This window comes from Zophobas morio, unplaced genomic scaffold (assembly GCF_036711695.1).
Source record: "Zophobas morio isolate AGI-343-1 ecotype UQ-CSIRO unplaced genomic scaffold, CSIRO_AGI_Zmor_V1 ptg000031l, whole genome shotgun sequence".
Lineage (NCBI taxonomy): Eukaryota > Metazoa > Arthropoda > Insecta > Coleoptera > Tenebrionidae > Zophobas > Zophobas morio.
The window spans coordinates 9,977,913-10,003,440 of NW_026972136.1; the positions used below are offsets into that span (position 1 = coordinate 9,977,913).

A 25,528-nucleotide genomic window follows, 5' to 3' on the forward strand; every position below is an offset into this window, starting at 1 on the left:
CAGAGTCTTCTTAACAACGCACCATCTAGCTTTTCCGTCGTTTTTGGACCAGCCTGTGTATAGAGTGTCATGTGGAAAGTGTTAATAACAGTTTTTTACCTTCGATGTTTGGAGAAATAATTCAGTATTTTATGAGGAAAATTTATTTTATTAATAATTCTGAAGGTACAGATTTTTGGAAAAGAAAGTCAAAATTATGCAAGACAAGTTACTATTTCTCCTAAAAACGACTACAATTACTCTGAAATTTAGTAAATCGTTTGATTTTTTCACTGGCCTCAGATCGCTGACCAAAATTTGTTCATATATCCCCCCAAAAGTTTGACGACATTATCTCAATGCTGGGTAATTGTGTCGAAACATCTTTCTTTTTTACTGAAGTTTACGAACGTAGATTTGTTACAACAGTTTCTCTTGTACATTTTATCTTGCTTTATAAATCCCGAAATGCTATTCACCCAGTAAAGAACTCCTACTGATACTAATTTTAGATTGTGTGATTTAATCCCACACTAATGTTTAATGGATGTCCTTGTTGATCACAAACAATAGTAAAGCGTACATTCAGGAACTACATTAAATTTGAAATTGACGAACTGAAGGTCTATTGTTTTCGACCATTACTAAAAAACACAAAAAATTCATCATATTTTGCTATGGTTTTGAATTTATATTTGCTGGTTGACTCTATTAAATTATTACCATTTCTTTAGTCATTTTTTAAGAGAAATAAAATTTGTTAATGTTCTATAACGAAATCAATGTTGGTATCGTGCAATAAAATTTAATCGTCATGGCCAATTTGAGCAGAAATTCAAAAAATCACTCGATTAAGCAATAAGAGTCACCTTCCAACTAGAAATTTTCAAATTGCGCCTAAACTTTCGGTGGGATGCAGAACATTTTTTGACATTTTCGGCCAAAATTCACTTTTGAATAAGTGAACACATTTACTAATACATGACTAAAAAATCATTTTGATTTGGTAAGTGATTGAAATTAAAGCTGTATTGAATTTGATTTTCCATTTCGAACCGATTTCACTATATAAACACATTAAAATCGCATAATGTCGGTTATTATTTGCTATTAACTCACTAGTAAAAATATGCATATTTGCGTTGGATATTAATTAAAAACAACTTTTTGTTATCACGTTGAAGCGACGAAAGTAAAAAGGTATTTAACAAGCATGCTAGATTCCGTCAAGAGATAATTAATAAAAAAACAGAAACTCATTACACAAACGTTCATTCATTGTACACAAACATGCAAAGCCTTTTATTCAAAGACTTGGCCTCATAAACACCGACGACCACACCAAAGAAGAACTATCGAATTTCAAACGACCCGACTGCAGCAGCCAACAAAACAAATCTCGAACTTTATATTTCCTCCATCACGCGGCGACTTTTTCCCTTTTAATGACTTTTGCACAAGAACAACCGTAAATAAAGCACAAAGCTTTAAATTCGCCATTCGAAATGAAACATTCCGTATTTAATGAATTTTTTCCGCGACCGCAAACGCTAACCCATAGGGGTTGTTTTTTGTTAGTCGTTTTTGCCTCTGTTTATTATTTCGCACGTGTGTTCTATTTATGTTTTTCGCTGCAGGAATCGGACTACCGACGGGGGTCACGATGCGGGAGAAGAAAAGCACAGGCATGTCACGGATGCAGAAGCTCAGGAAAAGACTGTCACATTCCTTCGGACGATTATGTAAGTACTCTTATCATCGATCCAATTAGAATGGACTGCTATTTTTAACGGCACGACCGAACTGAACGAAGTTTGATGAGAAAATAAAGGCAATCAATAGTCGATTACTTAAAAATAATAATTTCGGAAAAAATGGGGTGAGGCAGAGCACGTCAACTTTATGAAATTGGATGGGTTTTCGAGATGCGAAATTAATTGGTTCTGTTCTTCGAGGCGCGGTGATTAATTAGTCCGACGATTGGCAGAACTGTGATTACGAAAACAATTGTTTTAAGGACGGGGCTTCCCGTACAAATAAGTTTTTGCTTTTTTCGGGTTTTGATGAATGGATTGTGTGTTTTATCGCAGCAAAACGAAAGCAATTTTCCTGTTTAAGTCTTCGGAGATTTGAGAACCATTTTTCATGCCGCAGTCGTAATGAAAACATTATCGACGTTATTATCTGATTGCTCGCGTGATGTATAGGGTGTTTCATTGAAAGTGACTCGAGCGACCATCTGGTGATGATTTGTTCCATAACGTGAAGATGTTAATCGAGTGGGAAATGAAGCTTTATTAAATGAAATGGAGTTGGAAAATGTAGAAGAATTAAAGTGATAAGTATTAAAGATTATACTGTCGCTGTTGACACTTTAATGGCAGGAAATACACGGTATTATTTCCTGCAGTATCTGTTTCTTTACATAAATTATTTCGTGGTAATATTCGCGCGCATAATCAGCCGAGAAATGAGTTACTGATATTATGAATAATGAGTTTTTTGTTTATCCGATGTAGTGTCATTTTGAAGTAACGGACTGATAAATAGCGACAATATCCGATCATTAAACTGTTGACGCATCGGACGGGTGCGGCCAAAGGTCACAAGGTCACACTTTGCAAATCATTAGTTTGTCATGTTAGATACAATCTTTTTTTCTTCTTTTATGGTCATTGCTAGTCATTTTTCAACTTATCGACGCATATGGCGACAAAGTTATTATTATTAATCATTCGAATTTCATTAATCAGATTATTCCGGCTATTTTTATAGCCGGCGGTTTCATTGAACCTTATCTAAAAAAAATTGAAGTCGATTTTGTAAAATATAGCGAATTCCGTTTGCCAACACTGTCAACGCAAATACTTCCTGATAATTTACACGCAATTATGACGTATAAATGCGCATTTGCTGGAGCTTAAAAACACATTTAACTGATAAAAACCGACAGAAATATAATCGTCGTCCCGCGATGACACAGTTCTAGACATACTTGCACTTTCAACAAAAATTCCTTCGAAAGAATTTAGACTGCGGTTTTAGTTCGCTAGGCCAAGGCTATTATTTTTTCTCAGAATGTACAACCTAAATGTTAGTTAATTAAGATTTGGACAAGTTCATTACTTCGTCGGGAATCCTTTCACCCATTTCGTTAAATAATTTTTCGGATTAATTGACATCGGTAATGGTGCCAACGTCACAATCGCTTTAGTTCAAACCTTGAGAAAAAGGGGGAATTCTGAGGCGGCTTGAATGAAAATCGTTTCAAATAAATGGTATTTTTAGGTTTGACGTTATTTACTTATCTTGTCGGCTCTTTTCTTTTCGGATCGTTCAACTTTGAAGATTTGATACAAAGTTTTCGAGTAGGTAAATACTTGTGACTATTTCTTCCACAAATTTTATTTTTAAAAAGTGTTTGTGTTGACAGAGCATCGCGAGATTGCAACAGGGCTCTTAATTAGTTGTCATTAAGAAATGTTGCCAATTTTTTGTTTACACTTTGTCGATCGTTGTGGTGTCATTTCGAAAAGTTCGAGTAAGCTCAATTCTTCATTAAGCCCTAACTGCAAATGAAGCTGTTTTTGAACTAATTAAAACTTCTTTTAAATCGACAAGTAGAAGCTCAGACTCTTCATTAAGGTTTGTTATTCCTTTGCTACTAAATGTAAAAGTTCCTGTTAAAACTTCTAGAAAAGCTCGCTTATATTGATGTTTTTTTCTTGGTAAATATTTGAAACGTTGAATTGGTAATGCAAGCCAGGAATAATTGAAATTGCTTTCTAGAAATTGGACTGTGCATTCACTGGGTGATCCCATTGCACAAAAACCTAATCATGCGAAAAATAATGATTTACTTTGGATCTGTCTAATTTCGAAGCTATCGATTGGAACGTTCATCAGTTATCATTAATGAATACACAGACACCCACAAATATAACGCAGACATGTGTACACACAGATATGTCGTTCTAAAAATAGCATAAACATTGTGATTATTTAAATCTTTACGTCATGATTTTTTCCGTAAAGAAATGTACACCACAAAATTTCTAAACTTAGATAATGATGAATTGCTCCGTCGTCTCTGGGTTGATCTAAGTTTACATCAACGATTGTGTCATCGTATCATTATGTACTTCCTGCGACAAAGAAATAAATTGTAGACTTAAACTATAATTTTCGGCACGTCAGTTATGTTGCTTTTTTGCTAAACTATGTGTAACATAGTAGTACACTCGGTTTAAAGGAAGTTCTATAAAACTAACAACAAAAACCGCAGTTTTCTTGTCGATATTTTTCATTGTATGACGTCATCGTGATATTCTACCGAATGGGGATGTGAGGCGTAAACTAGACAAAAAAATTGTCGAAAGTTATTTCGCCCTTCAAGAGCAACCGAACAAATTCCGCTTGTTTGAAAAATTATAAAAATTAGTTGAGTTTTTTGTTTTCTGATTACCTCTATATTATCAATAAGTAGCGTTCCAAATTCCAAGGAACCTGGTTCGTACATGTCGAAAATATGAAATATAGGTATCTAAAACCGATAAGCAGCGGTAAAAAAATGCTTTTCGAAAAATCGAAATCCGAAAAGTTGAAAAATCGAAAGATGGAGCAATAGAATTACCAAAAAATCAAAAAATTTAAAATTCGAAAGATCGAAAATTGAAAAATCCAGAAATTGAAAATTTTCTAAAATTTAAACGTTGAAAAAGTAAAATGTTAACAATGGGGAAGTCGAAACATAGCAAAGTAGGTAAATTGAGAAATCTAAACATCCACAATTTTTAAAATCGAAAAATTGAATCGAAAAACTAAAGAAAAATCCAGAAATTGAAAAACCTTAAAACTAAAACATCGAAAAATCTGAATATCGTAAAGCCGAAAGGTTTGGAAGGAAATCGAAAGGCATAATATCGAAAAATCAAAACTTGAAGAATTGACACGTTTAAAACTAAAAATTGAAAAATGGGGAAATTGAAATATCGAAAAACCAAAAAATCCAAAAATTTAAAAACCAAGCAATGGATAAATCGAAAAATCTAAAGCCCACAACAAAAACTGTAAGATCAAGAATAGAAACATCTATAAATTGTAGAATCGAAAACCTAAAATCTTTATAAAACCGAGAATTCAAAAATCTAAAAGTGAAAAATCCAGAAATCAAGAAATCGAAAAATCGAAAACGTAAAATCGAAAAATTAAAGAATCGAAATACAAGAGTTCTAAAGATGGAGTATGAAAAAAAAATAAATAAATTGATAAATCGGAAATTGAAATATCAAAGGCCTAAAAAGTTGAGAAGTTGAAAATTCAAAAATCGAAAAATTGAAAAATTGAATAACTGAAAAATCTAGATATCCAGACGTCGAGAGCTCGAAACATCGAAAAGTCGAGAAATGGAAAAATAAAGTCAAGAAATCGGAAAATCGAAAACTTGCAAACGCAAAAAAATTGAAAAATTAAACAAATAGGAAGAATAGGAATAGGAAGTCGAAAGATATTGAAATAGAAAAATTGAAAAACGAAATATTCAAAATTTTAATATGTAATCGAAAAATTGAATCGAAAAACTGAAAAATCATAAATTGAAAAATCTCAATACTAAATAAAACATGGGAAAATCGAACAGCCGAAAGGTTGTAAAAAAATCGAAAAAGCGTAAGATTGAAAAATCGAAAAATTAAAACTTGAAGAATTGAAACGCTTACAATTAAAAATCGAAAAATCAGGAAATTGAAAAATCGAAAAACCAAAAAATCCAAAAATTTAAAAACCGAACAATTGATAAATCCAAAAACCTACAACCCAGAAGTCGAAAAATTTTAAGATCGAGAATAGAAACATCTACAAATTGTAGAATTGAAAACTAAAATCTTTGTAAAACCGAGAAATTAAAAAATCTAAAAGTGAAAAATCCAAAAATGAAGAAATCGGAAAATCCAAACGTAAAATCGAAAAATCGGAAATTGAAATATCAAAGGTCTAAAAAATTGAGATAGTTGAAAATTCAAAAATCGAAAAATTGAATTGAATAACTGAAAAATCCAGAAATCGAGATGTCGAGAAATTGAAAAATAAAATTGGAAACTCAAAAAATTCAGGTAAATCGATAAGACGATAAGTCGAGAAATCAGAAAATCGAAAATTTGCAAAGGCAAAAAGTTAAAAAATTGAATAACGGAGAAATTGAAAAATCCAGAAATTAAAAATTCCCAATATTGAAATGTTTAAAAATTGAGAAATCAAAAACCTGAAAATTCAAGAAATCGAAGACTCGAAAAATTGTAAAATTAAAAAGTAGAGAAGTTGAAAGATATTAAAATAGAAAAATTGAAAAACGAAATATCCAAAATTTTAACAAACGAAAAATTGAATCGAAAAACTGAAAAATTCATACATTGAAAAATCGCAATACTAAAACATCGAAAAATCAAACAGCCGAAAGGTTGTAAAGAAATTGAAAAAGCATAAGATTGAAAAATCGAAAAATCGAGAAATTAAACAATCGAAAAATAAAACATCGAAATCTCGATAAACCCAGAAATTGATAAAATGAAAAATCAAAAAACCAAATAATCCAAAAATTTAAAAACCGAACAATTGATACAAACTTTATTGTTATCACATAAAAAAGTTTACAAACGTCCAGAATAATATTATATACAATAACAAAACAAAAATAACATAAAATAATAAATATAATATTCATATTGACTAAAACTTTAATTTCCTACTTAAACCTAAATTCATCAATTGTATAGAATGCATTTTTAAGAAGAATTGCCTTGATAATTTTTTTAAAAGATGATTACTGTAATAGTTTATGCATTCTGGCAATTCATTGTATAGATGAACATAAAAATAATAATAAATCAAAAAATCTAAAACCAGTAAGTCGAAAAATTGTAGAATCGAAAAATCTTAAATCTCTCGAAAACCGAAAAATTGGAGAATTGAAAAGCTGAAAAATCGAGACCTCCAGAACTCGAAACATTGAAAAGTCGAAAAGTCAAAAATCCAGAAATCGAAAACACGATAAGTCGAGAAATCGGAAAATCGAAAAATTAGAAACGCAAAAAATTGAAAAAGCGAATAATCGAAGTATTGCAAAACTGAAAAATTGAAAAATCGTAAAACTAAGATATCAGAAAATTGAGAAATCGAAACATTATTGGATTGAAATCTTAAAAAATCGAAAAATTAATTAATGGAAAATGTAAAAAATCGAAAAATCAAGAACTTGAATAAGGGAAATGTAAAATAGAAAAATTAAGGACTCGAAATGCATATGAAAAGTTCCAAAACTGAAATATAGAAAAAATTGATAAACCAATAAACCGAAATATCGAGAAACTGAAAAGTCGAAGAACTATTGAAGAATCGAAAAATTAAAAATCCAGAAATCGAAAAGTCGAAAATTTTAAAAATTGAAAAATCGAGAAATTGAAAAGTAGAAAATTTAGAAACGCCAGAAATTGAAAAATCGAAATATTCAAATTCGAGTAATCAAGAAATTGAAGAACCGAAAAACTGAGAAATCCTAAAACTGAAATATTGAAAAATTGAAACATCGAAAGTTGAACAATTGGGAAATTGAAAAGTCCGAAAAACCTAAAATTCGAAAAATTGTTACACAATTTTGATTTTTTTTTTCGACATCTAGGATAAAAATTCAACACATCAACACGGATTCAAATTTGCAACATAACATCATCAATTGGAGGGGTGGGAGAATAAACGGAAAATGTTTATCAACCAGTTATCATGCTTTTGATAACCGTCAATCGTTTTCAACCTACTTGAATTTGATTGTAAGATACTTTGAAGTACTAGGAATAGTACTAGAATAGTTCAAGAATTGCTTGACTTTCGAGAAACACCAACGATACGATACGATAGAGCGTGGTGCCCGGAAATTAAAACTGAAGGCACTGAAATTGACTCTGTCTTGTTATCTTTTCTATTTCCTCAAATAATTTAATCCCGTTACATTACTACCAAATGTGTATTTCTAGCAAGTAAATGCGACAATTATGCACTAATGCAAATGTCGATAAACATTAATTAAACTAACAGCAGACAAATTTATTTAGAATTTATGTTCATTTATTTAATCTTTTAGTACGTAGTGGAGACAGTTTGTCTTCATGAATTATTCTTGGTGAACTTCGTCGAGAACATTGAAACGTTCCGTTACATACAATGTGTTTTATGCTGAAGCAGAATTTAAAAATGAAAGCTTTTTGATGTCAGTACATTTATTTTTCCGTCCGTTTAATCTTTTTTCAGGAAATTCCGGCAAAATTCCTCTCGTGTATATCAAATGTCTCACATTTGATATGCACTGACTACGTAAAGAGGATTGCAATAATTTCCAAAACTCCTCCATTGTTTTGTTTGAACTGCCAGTTGTCCGTGGACTACGTAACGATCCAGACAGATTGCATTTACATACGTACATCTCGTCGACATGTAAAACTATACATACGCAGATTTCGTTAAGTTCACCCCTATTATTAATCTTGTCAGCCATCAAGTATCCAAAAACATGTTCAGACGAAAACTCCCATCTACATTTACAAGCCATCCCCACTTGACCTAATCAATCCCTCATTTATTCAAAACCCAATTGTCCGAAATGCAAAACACCACGCACGCGGAAAGCCCAACTCCGGGCAATTATCCGATAAATCCGGGCGTCGAATTAAAAGATTCATTCCTGTTTTCTTCCGTTCTTTCCCATCCATTCTCCGCACGTCAACCTTCTGCTGACCGTCGTAAAACGGCGCGTTTAGGGTTCGTGAAATTAATCCGGTGGCGGCGTCGTGCGGCGGCGGGGCGCTTTTGTCTGGACTTAATTCAACAATGGACGCCCGGAGACGAGGATAAGAGGCGTCCCCGGAACGATTCTTCATTAGCCTTCGTTATCTCCGGGCAAACAGGTCCAACCGGATTAACATTTCAGCGAATCCCGGAAAAAAAGAGCGCACGACGCGAAAATTCATTTGGCGTGGAAATGGCATTTTCATGAAACGGCCTTTGCAGAGGGTTTAGTTAGCTTTGATTTTTTTGTGTTTTGGAACGACTTTTGAAAGTTATTGCTTAAGTGGCGTAATTTCTTTCAGTTGAAGTTATAAAAGGTGGAGAAGTTTTGAAAACAAGCCGGAAGGCAGGTTCATCGCTTCTGCTTTGCGCCTGCTTTGTATAGTTTTTAAGGAGTTCTCGAAAAAGTTGATTTAGTAAAGCGTATTTTTGGGAGAATGGTTTTATATCTCGCCATGGAACAGAATTAAAGTGAGATTGTTACTTGAGCTTTGGCATGAAGCCAACTCGCGCCTGACGAAATTAATAACTAATTAAATTTGTGCGTGTGGTCACTAGTCTCGGAAGCTCGGGTGTTTTGTTTATAAATACATCGGTTAGTGAACTCCGGGTATTACGGGCTTTGAAATCTCGACGAATGAGTAATTAGACATAAGACAAGGCTATTAGTGACGTAAACTCATTCAAGTTCCGGAGCTCACTTGCGGAACTTTCCGGAACAATTATTTCTGTCACAGTTTGTGGATTTCTGAGTGAAGAAGACGTTGTTGTGCGGCGTCTGGGAAATATTTCATCATTAAGCGACGTATGCATAATATGCGATGGAATTAATTCACAACGATGTGGTCGCTGTGTCGGTAATGGCATAATGAATACATTTCCACCCACTACTGTTCTGACCATTTCTACACTGTCGTTAGTCATGCCTGTTCACTTCTTTTATGAACGACTCAGTTCAATTGTTCATTAAACTGTACGCACACGTTTCGAATGAGTCACGCAGGAAAATCACAGCGAAAAGTAAATGGGCATACAATGACGGGAACTTGAAAACGAGCACCTTTTTTTAGCCGACCACAGTTTTTAATATAATTGCACTATTAACGGCTATCGTGGTTGATTACGAGTGCTGTATTAATTATTCCGCGACATGAAAAATTAAAAAACAATTATTGGCGTGATAGTAAAATTCGAAGCATGAAATTGAAATGTGAACCGGAGGCGATCGAACAAATCCATCGAGGTAACTTCGACAAATGAAAATATCGTGTTACAAAATCGTAAAAAAATGGAATTGGAAATGGGGCGGTGAAAATAATCACATCTGAGTTTTCTTTTAACTCAATCGAGCGCAATTTACGGCTTGTTGTGTAAAGAAGTCGTGTTTTCTGCATGGTGGGTCGCTTCGTAAATTCGGTTTCGATGTTTAGTTTCAGAGATAACTGTAGCCAAAGTTGGATAATGACAAATTAAGTGTAACCCACTTTACCTACTTTGGACAATAAACAAACCATTGACGAAGGTTATTTCGACAGAACTTTTCTTGTTTTTTCTGTTTCTTTTTTCCATTGTTTTCTGGTAACCTATATAAAGTAAAAACTAGTGGCGTAAATTCTTGAATTTTTCTTTTTTTCGTTTCTTCGCTTTTTCGATTTGCAATTTTTAGAGTTTTCAAATTTAAATTTTTCAGTTTTCCTTTTTTCCGAATTTTGAATTTTTCAATTCTTCGATTATTCAATGTTTCGATTTTATAATTGTTTGTTTTTTCAATTTTAATTTTTTCAATATTTCGTCTCTTCAGTTTTTCGATTTGCGATTTATCCATATTTTTTTTCCTTCAATTTTACAATATGAATCTCTTCGAGTTTTCATTTAAATATTTCAGTCTTCCAATTTTCCAACTTTTATAAGTTTCAATTTGTAAATTTTGCAAGTTTTCGATTTACAGTTTAACGAATTTTTGATTTTTAATTTTTCAATTATTGGATTTTTCAGTTATTCATTTCTTCAATTTTTCGATTTGTAATTTTTCGTTTCAGTTTTTTATTTTTTATTTTTAAAATTTTTGGGTTTTTCAATGCTCTGATTCCCTAATTACTCTTTAAGGTTCAATGCGAATTTTTTCAGTGTTTCAACTTGCAATTTTTCAGATTTCAATTTTTTGATTCTTCAACTTTTAGATTTTTTAATTTTTCATTTTTTTGATTTTATGTTTTTCAATTTCTCGATTCTTCAATTATTTATTTCTTAAATTTTTGATTTGCAATTTTTCGGTATTTAAATTTTCTTTTTTTTAGATCTTTCAGTGATACAGTTTTCCGACTTTTTTGAGGATTCTATAACTTTTCGATTGTACAATTTTTGGATTTTCCAATTTACATATTCGATTCGTTTTTTCTTTCCAATTTTTCGATTTTAAAGTTTCTCGACTTTTGGTTTTTCAATGTTTCGATTTTTTATTTCTTCACTTTTTCGAATAAAAAAAAATGAAAAAATTCCATAATTGTAAAACTCAAATATTGAAAATTTGAAGAACTGATTAAACGAAAAATGGTAAAATCAAAAGAAATATTGAAAAAATAAAGGAAATGGCAAAACAAAAAATTGTGATATAAAATCGAGAAAACTGAAAGTTAGAAAATCGGGAAAATGAAAAATAAAATCGAAAACTTGAAAAATTTTGGAAACGAAAAATTGAAAAAAATGAATAAACATGGAAAATTGGAAAAATTAAAGCAAATGGAAGACCGATAAATTGTTATAAAAAATAATTCGTGGAAGGTAAATAAATCCAGATTTTTCGAAAAATTATAAGATTTGATTTTGTGAATTTTATTTTTTTATGGGAAGTCTTCTAAGTTAAAATAAAGATAGGTATTAATGTTAGAGTAAATCCAGAGAACATGCTGCGCATTTGTTTCAAATGAGTTTTTCCATTACAAGATTTTGTGATGACGTCATGAACATTTTTGCAATTATTATTGGTTTTTGCTGTATTGATTTCTGACATTTGAAGCGTTAAATTGAAATACATATTTGTTATTATTTTTATAATAGTTGTTTAAACAATGGAATACATTAGGAGAAATATCGTTTGCGAATTTTTTAATGGTAAATATAAATAAGGTCAAAACTTACACTGTATTTGTTTAAGGTTTTAAATCCAAAGTGTGCCAAACCCCGAGATAACTAATTTGGTGGCTACAAACTAGTACAAACATAAAAATAAGAAAACCAGAGGACTTTGTCAACTTTGTGCAGATTTTTAGTGATCACACTCATAACAGTACTGTACTCCCAAATTTTCGGGAAAATGGAGTGAGTCGTTTTTGGTTTAATCAGCAAAATAAACTAACTGCCACATTTATTATTTTTTTGAGTCAGCTTGTATAAGTAATTCTAAAAACTATGAGTGCATTCATAAACCACAAGTATAGAGTCATATTATTTTGCAAAATTTTGAGATGACGTCATCCATTTTTTGAGACGGGATAAAGGAATAACAACTTAGCATGCTTATGATGATTTCAGAGCATTCAGTTTTACAGTTTCAAAATTTAACTCCCAAATCTTATACAATTTTGACTTTTTTTTTTCAAAAACTTGAATGTGTAGGGTGAAGATTCAACACGGATTCGTACACCAAAAATACAGGAGTTCTTATGTTACAAAAATAAAAACCAATTTACCATTGTAAATGTCATGAAAGGTCGAAAAAACACAACAGTCGGGCCGATGGACTCGATTTCTTTAGCGTAAGCTCGGGAAGTAAAAAGTCAATTCGAATCTGGTTAACATATGCAGTTTTGCTTGATCATTCGTAGTAATTAATATCAATACCGTGTACTGAATGTAGTTTTGTACATGAAAGTTATTGTTAAAGATCTTGCAATAACCTGCTTGAAGAAAAATGTAAAGAACAGCGAATTAGCTCAAACAAATGCGGCTTCCAACCGTGCAAGTATTTTAAAATCGAGCAGCAAGTGCGGCGGATGATAATTAATGCATTATCTCCTCTTTGTTCTGCTCGATCTGTTCCAAGAACATCTGGTTGATGCATTAACTAAAGAGTGGGATCTTTAAATTGACTCGTGACGTGACGAGACGGCGAACATTCCGTGTGGAATTATCCAATTGGGGGTTTTTTAGAGGAGGCGGCCCAGTGTTTTGTAACGCGGAAAGCAAGGTGTCGAAAGAACTGGATTTTTGACACTCTGTTGCGCTCTAATTTAAGAAAATAGGTTCTAAAAGGCTTTTGGTAATTGAAGCTGGGGGACAAAGTGATGTTTTTCGACAAAGGCATTTTCAGCAATTTTAATTAGCGGAGCTTAAAATTTTATTTCATACACAGTGTTAATTAATGTGGAAGTTACGTTGTTGTTGTTGTGACATTTGGTGTATGTTTTTGTGGCGGTTTCGCGGTTGGGATTTTGCGAGAATTCCGTATTACCGCAAATGATATAAGTAATATTTTTTTAGATATGAGAAAGGAACGGTTTCAGATGTCAGTGTATGTGGATAGATGTTAGTTATGAAAGATTAATGTCTGCTTAATAGTTAGTTTAGGTTTAAATTATTATCGTTGGATTGTTGTCGACTGTAATTTAGCCCGATAAGTTTTTATTTTCAACGAAATGTATTTGCACACATTTCGAAATCACCCTGTATATTTCGTATTATAACACTTGAATCTCTCATAAAGCCATCCACCGCACTGTAAACACACTCTAATCCAGATTATTTATAAGTCAGATGTGTGTTAATAAAATTGGGTTAATAATGTTTCTGTTGTAGCAACAGTAACGTAAAACTGTGGCGAAATTATAACATTTTAATGTACTCGACCTTTTCAATATGTTTATCCATTTTCCTTGAAGGTAGCATCCAATTCAGCTTGTAATAACTGTGAAAGCACAAACAACAGCGAATTCCGAGTGGTTACCAAAACAAACTCTCGTAATTTAATTACATTTCAAACACGTGCACAATAATCAAATTGACATGAATGTGTCGTTTTGCTACGTAAATTTCAAATCGGTATCTATTCAATTTGTGTACACAATACAGCAATTGCTGTTTTAGTGGACCTTGTGACAATCTCCTCGTTCTAAATCATCTATTCAAAACAACTGGAGCACACACAATAACTAAATAATATAATTATTGTATTAATTTCAGCACAAACACTCTCTTACCCAGACAAAGGGCTCCATATTCTAAATGTTAAGTCCTTAAATCTCGCGATTTAGGAACTCTATCCGGATAATTTTTGACAACAATGCCGTCTCCTCGGTTGGGTCTATCTCAAGTGTATCGTTTTCCGCTCGAAAGTCGGATACGCAATTAATCCTTACAGCCGACACCATTTCAAAGTTCTTATTAAAGTTGCGGAACAAAGTTCACAAAGTGGCCAAGATTCACGAAACCCTTTGCTTATCAACCGCCAGGATCAATTAGGGACCTGTCAGGAGCATAGTTTCACTCAGCCGTCTACTAAGCATTCGATAATCTGTGCTGCTCCAGGTCTCTTCGCACCCTCTGAGCCATTATTGCAGGCATTGATTTTCGAAAGGCGCCCCCTGATGGAGCCCCCAACGAAATGCAATTAGGGCCTCGTTTACTCAGCTGTCGTTTTTAGCGCGGACGACGGATTAATTGTTAATTATTAATCTAGCAGGGGTAATTGGTAGGAAAGAGACGGATTGGGTCATTAAGCCCTCAGCGATAGGGTTTCCCTTCGATCATATCCTGTTTTTCCTGATCGAATTAAGGGTGTAAGGTTCGAAGTTCGGAGGAGGTTTCTTGCTGCAAAACAGCCAAGGAGAATGCTTAAGTCGCAGGACCCGAACTCTGGGCTAAAATTTTCCAAGAAGTAAAAATTCCAGTAAACACCCTACTATGCGCCACTCAAGATGGATAACAACCAAGACAGTAAAACGTTTGCAGAATTAGCATGCCCTTAAGCAAATGGCGTCTAGCCGCCTTCTTCAAAAGGCGAAACTCTTGCATATTTAAATCTGCTGACCCGAGACGAACATCTGAGCCCTGGTTGAATGGAATAAATCTCCAGAAGCAATAAAACATTTTTGTAACACAAATTCCGCAGGACAAAGGAGACCAGGATCTTCAAAATCTATCGTCTTCTTTCATTTTCCCCCCGATTTTCTTTCTCATCACTCATCGAGTAGTTCTTGCGCTTGGCAAGCGTTTCTGAGGAAGTGGTTAAAATTGGCCCGATATGGCTCCAGCAAGAGCAAAAAATACTTTATTGCCGCATCTTGACGGACGTTCTCGGGTAGATTTATACGCTAATCTGACTGATTGGTTTTTTGTGCGGAACCGATCCAATCACTTTATTACCTTGCGAAGTTGTAGCGTTTTGATTGGTCGTGCGAGAAACTTCTTCCCCGTCTGCGGAGTTTCCCAGTGGGCAAATTAGATGCGAAAGTTGCCCCCTTTTTACACTTTTTTCTGCGTTCCTCCGTTTATTGAAATAAATCTTTAACGCCGGCTGTAAATTCAACATGCCGCATGTAGACCGAATTCGGTACACACAAGTTGTAATATTTTACATCGGCGTTATGACACTTCTTATTCCTGGCTCGACCGTCCTCATGAATATTTCATCTACTTTCCGCACAGTTTCGGAAGATCCGACTTGTTCCTCAGAATTTCGCGTATTTTTATTTCGATTTAATGGGATAACGTTCGGAGACGCGAGCCGTACACGTAAAAACTCATTCGTTCCCGAATACACACCATTTTTATGGGCCGTATTACCGCAGGAATGTCGTGACGATAAATTGCGAAACAACAATGGAGAAGGAACGTGGTGGCTGGAAGGTGGAAAACGTGAGAAAGCAAGTGGCTGGCAATTGTGCAAACACGAAATTCAATAAACTTGTCAATGTCGCCGGGAAAAAAGAAATATCAAATGTCAAAGAGAAAGAAATAATATTGACTTATTTGGAAGTTGGCACGACGGGGAGCTTTCCTGGTTGGGGTTTCGGTCAGTTTAACTCGGTGGTGAGGGAGGCTTCCGCTGGTATTTATTATTCAGATAGACGGAGAGTTTGGAATCCGAGGATGAATGTTTAAATATGTCGAGATGGAAATTTAATTACGGAAATTATGTTGCTCCCAGAGGGCGAATAAAAGAAGATTGATAAGAAGTGAAGTGCTTCGGTACTGTCTACTCCGGAGTCAGACAAGTGGAAATTCAAAAAAGATGGTACCCGGCATTGTGAAGTTATTAACGCGCCGCGTAGACAAGTTGGAAACTTTCAAAGAAGACACAAATTTGTGAACCATTTCCAGATCAATATTTTGTAGTTTTGTTATGTAAATATTTTCCACTCAGCGATCTGTTTTTTATCACGTAAGCAAATAATGCTTTCTTTCACTGTTGCTTTCACGGTTTGATGACGCAAATAATGATTGATTCTACAAATTGTCCGGGAAACCTGTTGGGGATTGTAAAGGACGAGGAAGCGATATCGTAAGGACTTTATTGCAGCTGCCGTTTAAACCGTGTGGAAAGGAAATTAACAACTATAATATTGCAATCATTATAGCTGTTTGAAATTGAATAGAAAAAAAAGGTAATGATCAATGGATAATTTTGTCGTAACTTTCTTAAGCACGTCCGACGTGCTGCACGTTGGGGTGTTACCAAGCAACGTGCTTTTGAAAACTGTAATAAAATTATTTCGTAATTATAATAACTGCCCCGGGATTTTTAAATTGAAAATGTGCACGTCGTAAAACTCGAATTGTGGAATTGCATGTTGAATTTTTTGTATGTTATAATTTAGTGCGTTTTTAATCACACACAATTCTAAAAATGGTTATTCAATAGCCTTGTATTTTAATTAATAAAACTGGCTGCAATTTCTTTCCGTTTTTTCTTGTTTTAATCGATTACATGTTATAATTTATTATTTTTTAAGGTTTTGTTTTTACCAGTGTTTCAAAATTGCTCCTTCTCGGCCTTCAAGTGTACAGGATGTGTCATAATTAAATAGCAGTCTGTCGACGGTTGGTAGAGCACAAAGATAAATCTACATTTTTTTGTACACTTTTCTCCTCGAGGTTTCTTTTTTGTGTTGTAACCTTGTATGGGAGTAGTTCGGAAGCTGTTTGGTTTTGTCATAACTAGTAAACGTGATGTTCATTTCAATAAAGCTCGTTGATTATTTTGCATATGGGTAGATATTCTTTGAGAAGTTGTCGCTGAATTTTAATAATTGCAAGTACTAGTTTGTGATTTTGAACTGAAAACATTTTTTTTAATCTGGCTGTACGTTTGACTGTAAAACATTTCTGAGGTTCAATAATTTGTTTAGTTTATGTAATTAAAATAGTGTTCATATGTTAGTGATTCTGTTTTTGAGACCTCTTTTTTCTTAAGAAACATTGACAAGGAGTCGTCAAGTTCATAAAACTTATTTTACTATTTAACTAAATTTGTGGGGAAATTACAACATTTCAGAATTACGAAGTTAATTCTTCAACTTTGAAGTTTCATATTTTCAAAAATTTGGTTCAGGGAATTTTTTACTGTTTTTTTTCCAGTCTTTCAGAGCTTACTTAACAATATACTATCGAGTTTTTGCGTCATTTTTGGATATAATTGATTTCTGTTTAAAATAAATAAAAACTCTTTAGACCAAAAAATATAATTTTATTATCGGCTACTCAAAAAACTGAACAACTTTGATGTTTAAATTTTTTGAATCTCTAGAAACAAAGGAGATATCAAGAAGTGCGTGCTTATTGATTCACCCTGTATAATTGCTTCACGGAAAACGTTACTGTGAAGCAATAAATACACATAAATCTGATACTTAGGATTATGTTCCAAACAGCAATGTACAAACACAAAGTATTATTGATTTTTCTGAGGAAAGCTTACACTGTTTACTATATCAGATAACTTTTTTCGTCTAAATAATTCGTGATTTCTTTTGTCTTTTTTATTTGCTATATAAGCGGATGAATTTTTTCAATTAATGACATGACATGACGATAATGTTCGTTCCAGATTTATAAGTTAAAAAAAGTCTGGATTTTTTCTCAATAATGAAGGGTTCAAGTCTTTGCAGAATACATACTTAGTCGTTCGACAATTAAATAGCAGTAGCAGTAGAAAAAAATTGGTCTAAAGAGTTTAGACAGTACTTCCCTCGCTGTCGGAAACTTGACGACTGCATGGCTATTGTGTTTTTTTCTCATTACATTTTTGTAGTGGGAATTTAAAAAAAATTGCGATGACGTCAACATTTTTGCAAGGACACGTATATCAGTTGGGATAGATGTAGTGTAATACTAAGAATAAAATTATTGTATTCCCAAATTTTCGGGAAAATGAATTGGGTCGTTTTGAATATTGATTTTTTATAATCAATAAAATAACGAAACAATTTACTCACGTATACGGCAACTGAAAATCGTTTATGTATAAACATTCTTAATTTAAGATGACAAGCCTAACAGCATACGTGAGAGTCAAACAGAGAAACTGTAAACAAAACGACCATCGGTTTTATTGCTTCGACTTCCGCTTATTATATAAAACATTGGGTTTTATTTTAATTCTTGACGCTGAAATTGACAATTGGTTGATTATAAACATGCCTATTTCACATTCGCGGAACCAAGTGATCGCATAAAACAAATGCAGGTCTGTAATGTTAAAGTCGATGTAAATAAGCGTGCTACCCTTATGTTTCAACCGAGTTTTTCCTTTAACAAATTTTGTGTCTACCAAATTGGGTTGGTTGAGGTGTAATACTAATAATAAGTGTTGCCTTTAATTTAATCAATAAAATAAATTGACTTCATTAATTTTTTTGAACCACCTCTTAAGAAAATCTAAAAAATATGAATGGAATGATAAATCACAAGTACAAACTCATCATATTTTTTGCATTTTAGATAGGATTTATTCAGCAAAATTTAAGGGTGACGTCATCAATTTTTTTAGGAGGGATGAACAAATACATTTTGAACAAAAGTTTACCATGCTTATAATAACTTTAAAATATTCCCAAGATTTCAAAGCATTCGGTTTTGTAATTCCTAATTAAATCGATAAAATAAATTCACGCCTTCATTAATTTTTTTGAGTCACCCTGCATATGCAAATCCAAAAATACGAATGGAATGATAAATCACAAGTACAGACTCATCATATTTTGTACATTTTAGATACGATTTATTCGGCAAACTTTTGAGCTGACGTCATCAGTTTTCTGTAGAAGATAACCAAATATATTTTGACTAAAAATTTATTATGCTCTTTATAACCTTAAAACATCTGCAAGATTTCAAAGCATTCGGTTTTGTAGTTCCTGATTAAATCAATAAAATAAATTTACGCATTCATTAATTTTTTTGAGTCACCCTGTATATGCAAATCGAAAAAATTTGAATGGAATGATAAATCACAAGAAGAGACTCACCATATTTTGTACATTTTAGATAGGATTTATTCAGCAAAATTTTGTGGTGACGTCATAAATTTTTTAGGGGGACGACCAAATACATTTTGATCAAAAATTTACTATGCTTATGATAATTTTAAAATATCTTCAAGATTTCGAAGCATTCGGTTTTGTAGTTCCTGAGTAAATCAGTAAAATATATTTACGCTCTAATTTATTTTCTTGAATCACCCTGTATATGCAAATCCAAAAAATATGAATGGAGTGATAGATCACAAGTACAGACTCATCATATTTTGTACATTTTAGATATGATTTATTCGGCAAATTTTCGAGCTGACGTCATCAAGTTTTTGGAGGGGATAAGCAAATATATTTTGACTAAACATTTATTATGCTCTTTATAACCTTAAAACATCTGCAAGATGTCAGAGCATTCCGTTTTGTAGTTCCTGATTAAATCAATAAAATATATTTACGCATTCATTAATTTTTTTGAGTCACTCTGTATATGCAAACCAAAAAATATGAATGGAGTGATAAATGACAAGTACAGACTCATCATATTTTGTACATTTTAGATATGATTTATTCGGCAAACTTTCGAGCTGACGTCATCAAGTTTTTGGAGGGGATAAGCAAATATATTTTGACTAAACATTTATTATGCTCTTTATGACCTTAAAACATCTGCAAGATTTTAAAGCATTCGGTTTTGTAGTTTCTGAGTAAATCAGTAAAATAAATTTACGCATTCATTAATTTTTTTGGGTCACCCTGTATATGCAAATCCAAAAAATATGAATGGAGTGATAGATCACAAGTACAGACTCATCATATTTTGTACATTTTAGATATGATTTATTCCACAAACTTTTGAGCTGACGTCATCAAGTTTTTGGAGGGGATAAGCAAATATTTTTTGACTAAAGATTTATGATGCTCTTTATAGCCTTAAAACATCTGCAACATTTCAAAGCATTCTGGTTAGCAGATTAAAAATAAATTTCAAAATGTTGTTTTATAATTTTGATTTTTTTTCCAAAAATCTGGACGTTTCGGGTGAAAAGTCGATTCAGAGTTATAAACTACATGTGCAGGACTATGTTATTTTATACAATTGAAAACCCATTTACTATGTACAATTTTGAAGTGACGTCATCGCATTAGTGGTGGGGATGATTAGACAAATTTTGGTTAGCGTTTTACCATCTACATGATATTCTTAATATAAGTACAAAATTTCACAACAATCGGTCGAGTACTTTCGGAGATTATCTGTCTAATAAAAATCCGGGACAACAGACGGACAGACGGACAGACAGACGGAAATGGGAGACCTATTTCTTCGTCTTCTAGGGGTCATGAAAGATCGAGAAAACGTAAAAGTAGACAGTCGGCCGACGGACTCGATTACAATACTTCCTTTGCTTACGCTCGGGAAGTAAAAAGAGTATGTCAGGTAGGAACATCACTTCTTTCAAGCTCTAAAGTCCTAAGTCATATATAGGACATACTTTTCGAAGGTCTTGCGCAACTATTCTTGGTGGAATTTCTAAAAAGTTGTAGCTAGCAGAACATGGTAATTCTGTTTGGCTGACCAAAGTGTTGACTAATATGTAACCAGGTTCATTTAGAGTAGTTTCCTTGACAAAAGAGCATTCGGTTTTTTTACAATATAAATAAAAAATAACAGTAATTTTAAATATTTATCAAATTAGTGCAAACTCTGTCTGACACTTTGCTTAACAACACGACTGAACCCAAACCTCATGCGGGAACTCTAATATCATCAAAATTTCGGAATATATAACAGTAGGAAAAGTTGCGTTAAAATGTTTCAGTTTCCAGGGGAAATTGTTTTAGTAGCCCCAGGGGTAAAAATGTAACGCTTCAGCAACTGATAGGTGATAAAAAGTGTTAAAACGGCGTTTAAAAATAGAAATCAGAGGCGGTTTGTAGTGTTGTTTTGTTGTTTACAACGTTAATCCTGAAAGGTTCAAATTCGCATTAAATTGACAGACAGTAGCCTCCAGCGTATTTATTCTACTATCCATATTACACGCAATTTATTTGATTCAGTTATTGTTCAGAAATTGTATTGTTACCATAGTAAACTTGTCTAAGCGCCTTTTTTGTGTAAAAGACATCTGGGAAATTTAGACACAGTGCTTAAATTTTGAAATCGTAATGTATTGTATGCCTGGTGTGGATTAACTGTCAACAATGGTTAGTTCTATTTTACGCTTTCGATTTTAACTTCCATATCAAATAAAATTGTGGAATTGGCCGAAACGAAAGATATTTTTAATGCAGACAAGACGATCTCCTTTCTTGAGAAAATACAATAGAAATAAAATAACTAAAACGAAACCCTTTGCTTAAAGAGATATTTTAAGTCAAAGACTGCGTACGTACAAAGGAACTAGAGATCTTTGTGCTGCACATTAGCTGAGTGAATGAATTTCAGCCCTCCTACTATGTACACATCCACTTTCCATTTAATCGAATAATGGGTGGTGTACTCCAGAGTATCATTTTCAAGCAGCAATTCTTTATTTATTTAATCCCCACAGGAAATCAATACCTCCGAACAGGAGTCAAGCCCATTCCTCAACAAGATGACAACTTCTAATCGATAAAATTTCTGGCGGCATCCACTCAGTCGACTCCTGATTAGAGATAAGTCACTTCCCGCCATCACTTCGGCTGGCTCTTCAGCTGACGACGAAGTACGGTTTTTGTGGTGCACGTTTAAAATCGACGACAATAACATCTGCCGCCGCATTTCTTCGTGAGAGCGTTTCAAGAATCTGGTCACGTTTCCCGAACCCTCGATTTCCATATTCGTCATTTCGGACATAATCGCATTAACAAACGCGAAAATAAATCAAAATAAAACCCCCGATAAAACTTTCATCCAAATCCGACTGACAGAAATCAGAACGCCGAGATTAATTATCGCATGGAAAAGTGGTGCATATTTCCTTCGAAAAATTCTCTTGATATTTCATTATGAAGGGGCGAGTTCCGGTGGCGCAACATATGTCAACACTTAATATTGGTCAAATTACGTGCCATGTGCTAACGGCGTCCAGTTGAGTGATGGATAACGACATGGAACAACACTCGACCCAAGTTTCCTTGTTAAATGGAAAATAATACCACAATAAAAGAGTGGAAGAGGAATTTTATTGTTGTGAATAGCTCGTGGGTATCTGGTTTCTTTTGCCCCTGCTGCCGTTCGTTCTTATATTTATAGAGATTGCATCGAAACGGCGGTTTCTATTATCTGATTTAAACTTCGTACTTCTCAAACATCACTTTCAATAAACCGTCCGAACCGACAGCGAGCTGCGGTAATTTTATTAGGAGGAAGAAAAAGCCGCGTCGCACGACAACACACCAAAACAAATCTCTCCCCTTCAAGCAAAAGAGAATAAACGGTCGGTGACGTTTTATCCGTTTCCGCTCGCATCCACCATCAATCTTCATAGCAGAAACATTAACAACAACAAAAAGAAGAAACACGCCGTAAAAGGCTTTCGTTATCCAATTTGCCGATGATAGATATGACCCTCGACAAAATATTTTCTGGGTCGCTCCCCGGAGACGACGTCGCTCGATTGTTTATCTCTCCACCAGCTCCAAGTGCATCGCAACTTAGACGCCGAAAAACACCTTCTTATTCCTTATTCAATTTGCCGGTACAATCTTCATCCAATTTACGGCGGCGTTAAGCTGCCTCCGGCTCGTTCACAACACACCCCATGAATATTTGAGGAATGCTTCCTATGCAGCTCGTTAAGGAGCTGCTGGCTTCGGGCTAGAGTCGCGCTGTGAAAAATCAGCAGGTGATGATGCTTTCCGCGAGAGAGGAACGAATCGAGAATAACGATCTCGATTTATAACGAATTCAATTGGGTTAACGCTGCAAAGATCCCCCGCGACGTGGAAGGGTTGCAAGAGGGTTCTTTTAGATGTTTTCGCTGCATTAAGGATCGACACGAGAGAGAGGATGTTTTTATTGGAAAGTTTTACTTCCACTCGATGTGGGTGAGGGTTCGTTCCCCTTTTCGGTTTAAACTTTATACTTTTTTTAAATGCTTATGATCTCGTATTACGTATGCGGAGTTCTCAAACGCGCCAAAAGCTTCCTCCTACTTTGGTATTGTTACCGAGAAGTTGGGTTAAACCGGGAAGCTAGCCGGCTTTGAAGGAAGCGTAATCGAATTTTTAAACGGCATGTGTGTTATACGAAATAAATTATTAGTACAGGATTAAATGCTCTAAGGGTCTAAACAATGGTAAATGATTAAATTATTATTATTTTGGATTAAATGTTCCAATATTACGTACACCATGATAAGTGTCATTTAGTCGTCTGACTCAAAAATACCCCTTTTTGACTAATGTTTTAGATCGTGTCGTTTGGCATGAAAAATGGCACTTCTTTTGGATTTTCTGCATTTCTGCTGACTTGGTCTGACCTGACCTGACCTGACCTATTTTTTGTCTTTGGGTATTTCTTCACTTAAAGAATTTTGAAAATCACTAATATGTAGCAAATAACATTTAACAGATTAATCAAATTCAAAATACATTCTTTGGCACAGAAACATTTTTGACTTGTTAATGGTTCTAAAATTTCATTTTTTTGTACGAAAAAAATTCTACGCGAACTAAAAACGCCAGCGTGACAATACCTATTACATGTAATTTTTTTGATATTTAGATATTGGAGCATCCTGTACCTTTTCAACTTCTCAACTTACAGCCGCCCCTGTCCTTTTCTTAACGACAAATGCACTCCAGAGCAAATATAAACAAGTGTGTTTTCGTAAAATAATACGTTAGAATCATTGACAGTGGCGGAGTATGGGTGATTGAAGTATAATACATGAGTGAATCCAGAAATGCAGGACGGCCCCTGATTTTTGTTTTGTTTTTTTTTTATTGTTTTTAAACGGACAAAGACTTCGGTCAGAAAATTAACCTATGCGACTAGAAAACTGCAAAAAAGCGAACGGTGAAAACCGAAACTCTGAATCTCAGACGATTTAGAAGTTATGGACTTTCAAACTCAAAATTTGGTTTTTGAGTATGAGTTAACGATGGATTTCATTTAAAAATTGAAAATTTTTAATAACTGATGCCAAAATTGGACTTAGAGGTGAAAAATTACTCTAGAACCCGAATTTTAGAAATATTGGAAAATGCTTATTTTATGATCATATTTTTACAAGCCATTCTGTGCTCAAAAATTTCAAATTGGTGTAAAAACTGTATCATTCTCTAATTCGAACCTCCTGAACAATCTGGTATCAAAAAAAATACAAAATGGCTCCTGATTTTTTTTTTTTTTTTTGATGTCATGTTCGAGTCTTCGGAAAATGGCACAGCTCGATAAATGTGCGTGCAGGTTTTAAACGGACAAAGACTTCGACCTGAAAATTAACTAGTGCGACTAGAAAACTGCAAGAAAACCAATAGTGACAATCGGAACGCTGAATCTCAACCGATTCCGAAGTTATAGACTGTCAAATTAAAAATTTGGTTTTTGAGAATATGTTCAAGAAGGAATTTGTTTAAAATAGTGAAAATTCTCAATAACTGATGTCAGAAATAGACTCAGCGATGCAAAATTGGTCTAGAAACCAAATTTTAAGCAAATTGGAAAATGTTTAATTTTTTAGGACAGAACTTTTTGGATTTAGGCCATATCAAGCTGTTACTTAAATGGACTTTATTTTTGAGTGTAGGTTAAACAAGTATTTCGTTTAAAATAATGAACATTTTCAACAAACCGATGCAATAAATGGGTTCAGTGTGGCAAATTTAGTCCAGAAACAAAATTTCGTGAAGATTGAAAATGCTTATTTTATAACAAAATTTTTCCAAGTGGTCAAAATTTTTGGATTTAGTTGATATCAAGCTATCTCGCTTAAACGAACCCCGATTGGTGTGAAAAACTGCAACGTTATCAAATTCGAACCTCTTGAACAAGAATCAAGCGTCAAAAAATTTGCAGAATGGCTCCAAATTTTTTGTTTTAATATTTTATGTCGAGTGTGTGTGCTGAAAATGGCACCGTGAAATAAATGTGCCCCTAAATTGTAAACGGACAAAGACTGCGCCCTAAAAACCATTGCGGCTACAAAACTGCAAGAAGACCAGCGGTGAAAACCGGAAGTTTGAATCTCAACCGGTTCCGAAGTTATGGACCGTCAAATTCAAAATTTGGTTTTTGAGAATATGTTAAAGAAGGAATT

General features: G+C 33.7%; 1 protein-coding gene across 2 annotated transcripts in view; it reads left to right on the top strand.

Moving 5' to 3' along the window:
* LOC135139419 (cyclin-dependent kinase 14) overlaps positions 1-25,528 on the top strand; it is a 193,940-nt gene that overhangs the window by 67,894 nt on the left and 100,518 nt on the right. For both annotated transcript variants that reach the window (XM_064069639.1, XM_064069641.1), the window contains exon 2: positions 1,617-1,721. In XM_064069639.1, the coding sequence (XP_063925709.1) occupies positions 1,617-1,721 (105 nt within the window). The remainder of the gene's footprint in view (positions 1-1,616; positions 1,722-25,528) is intronic.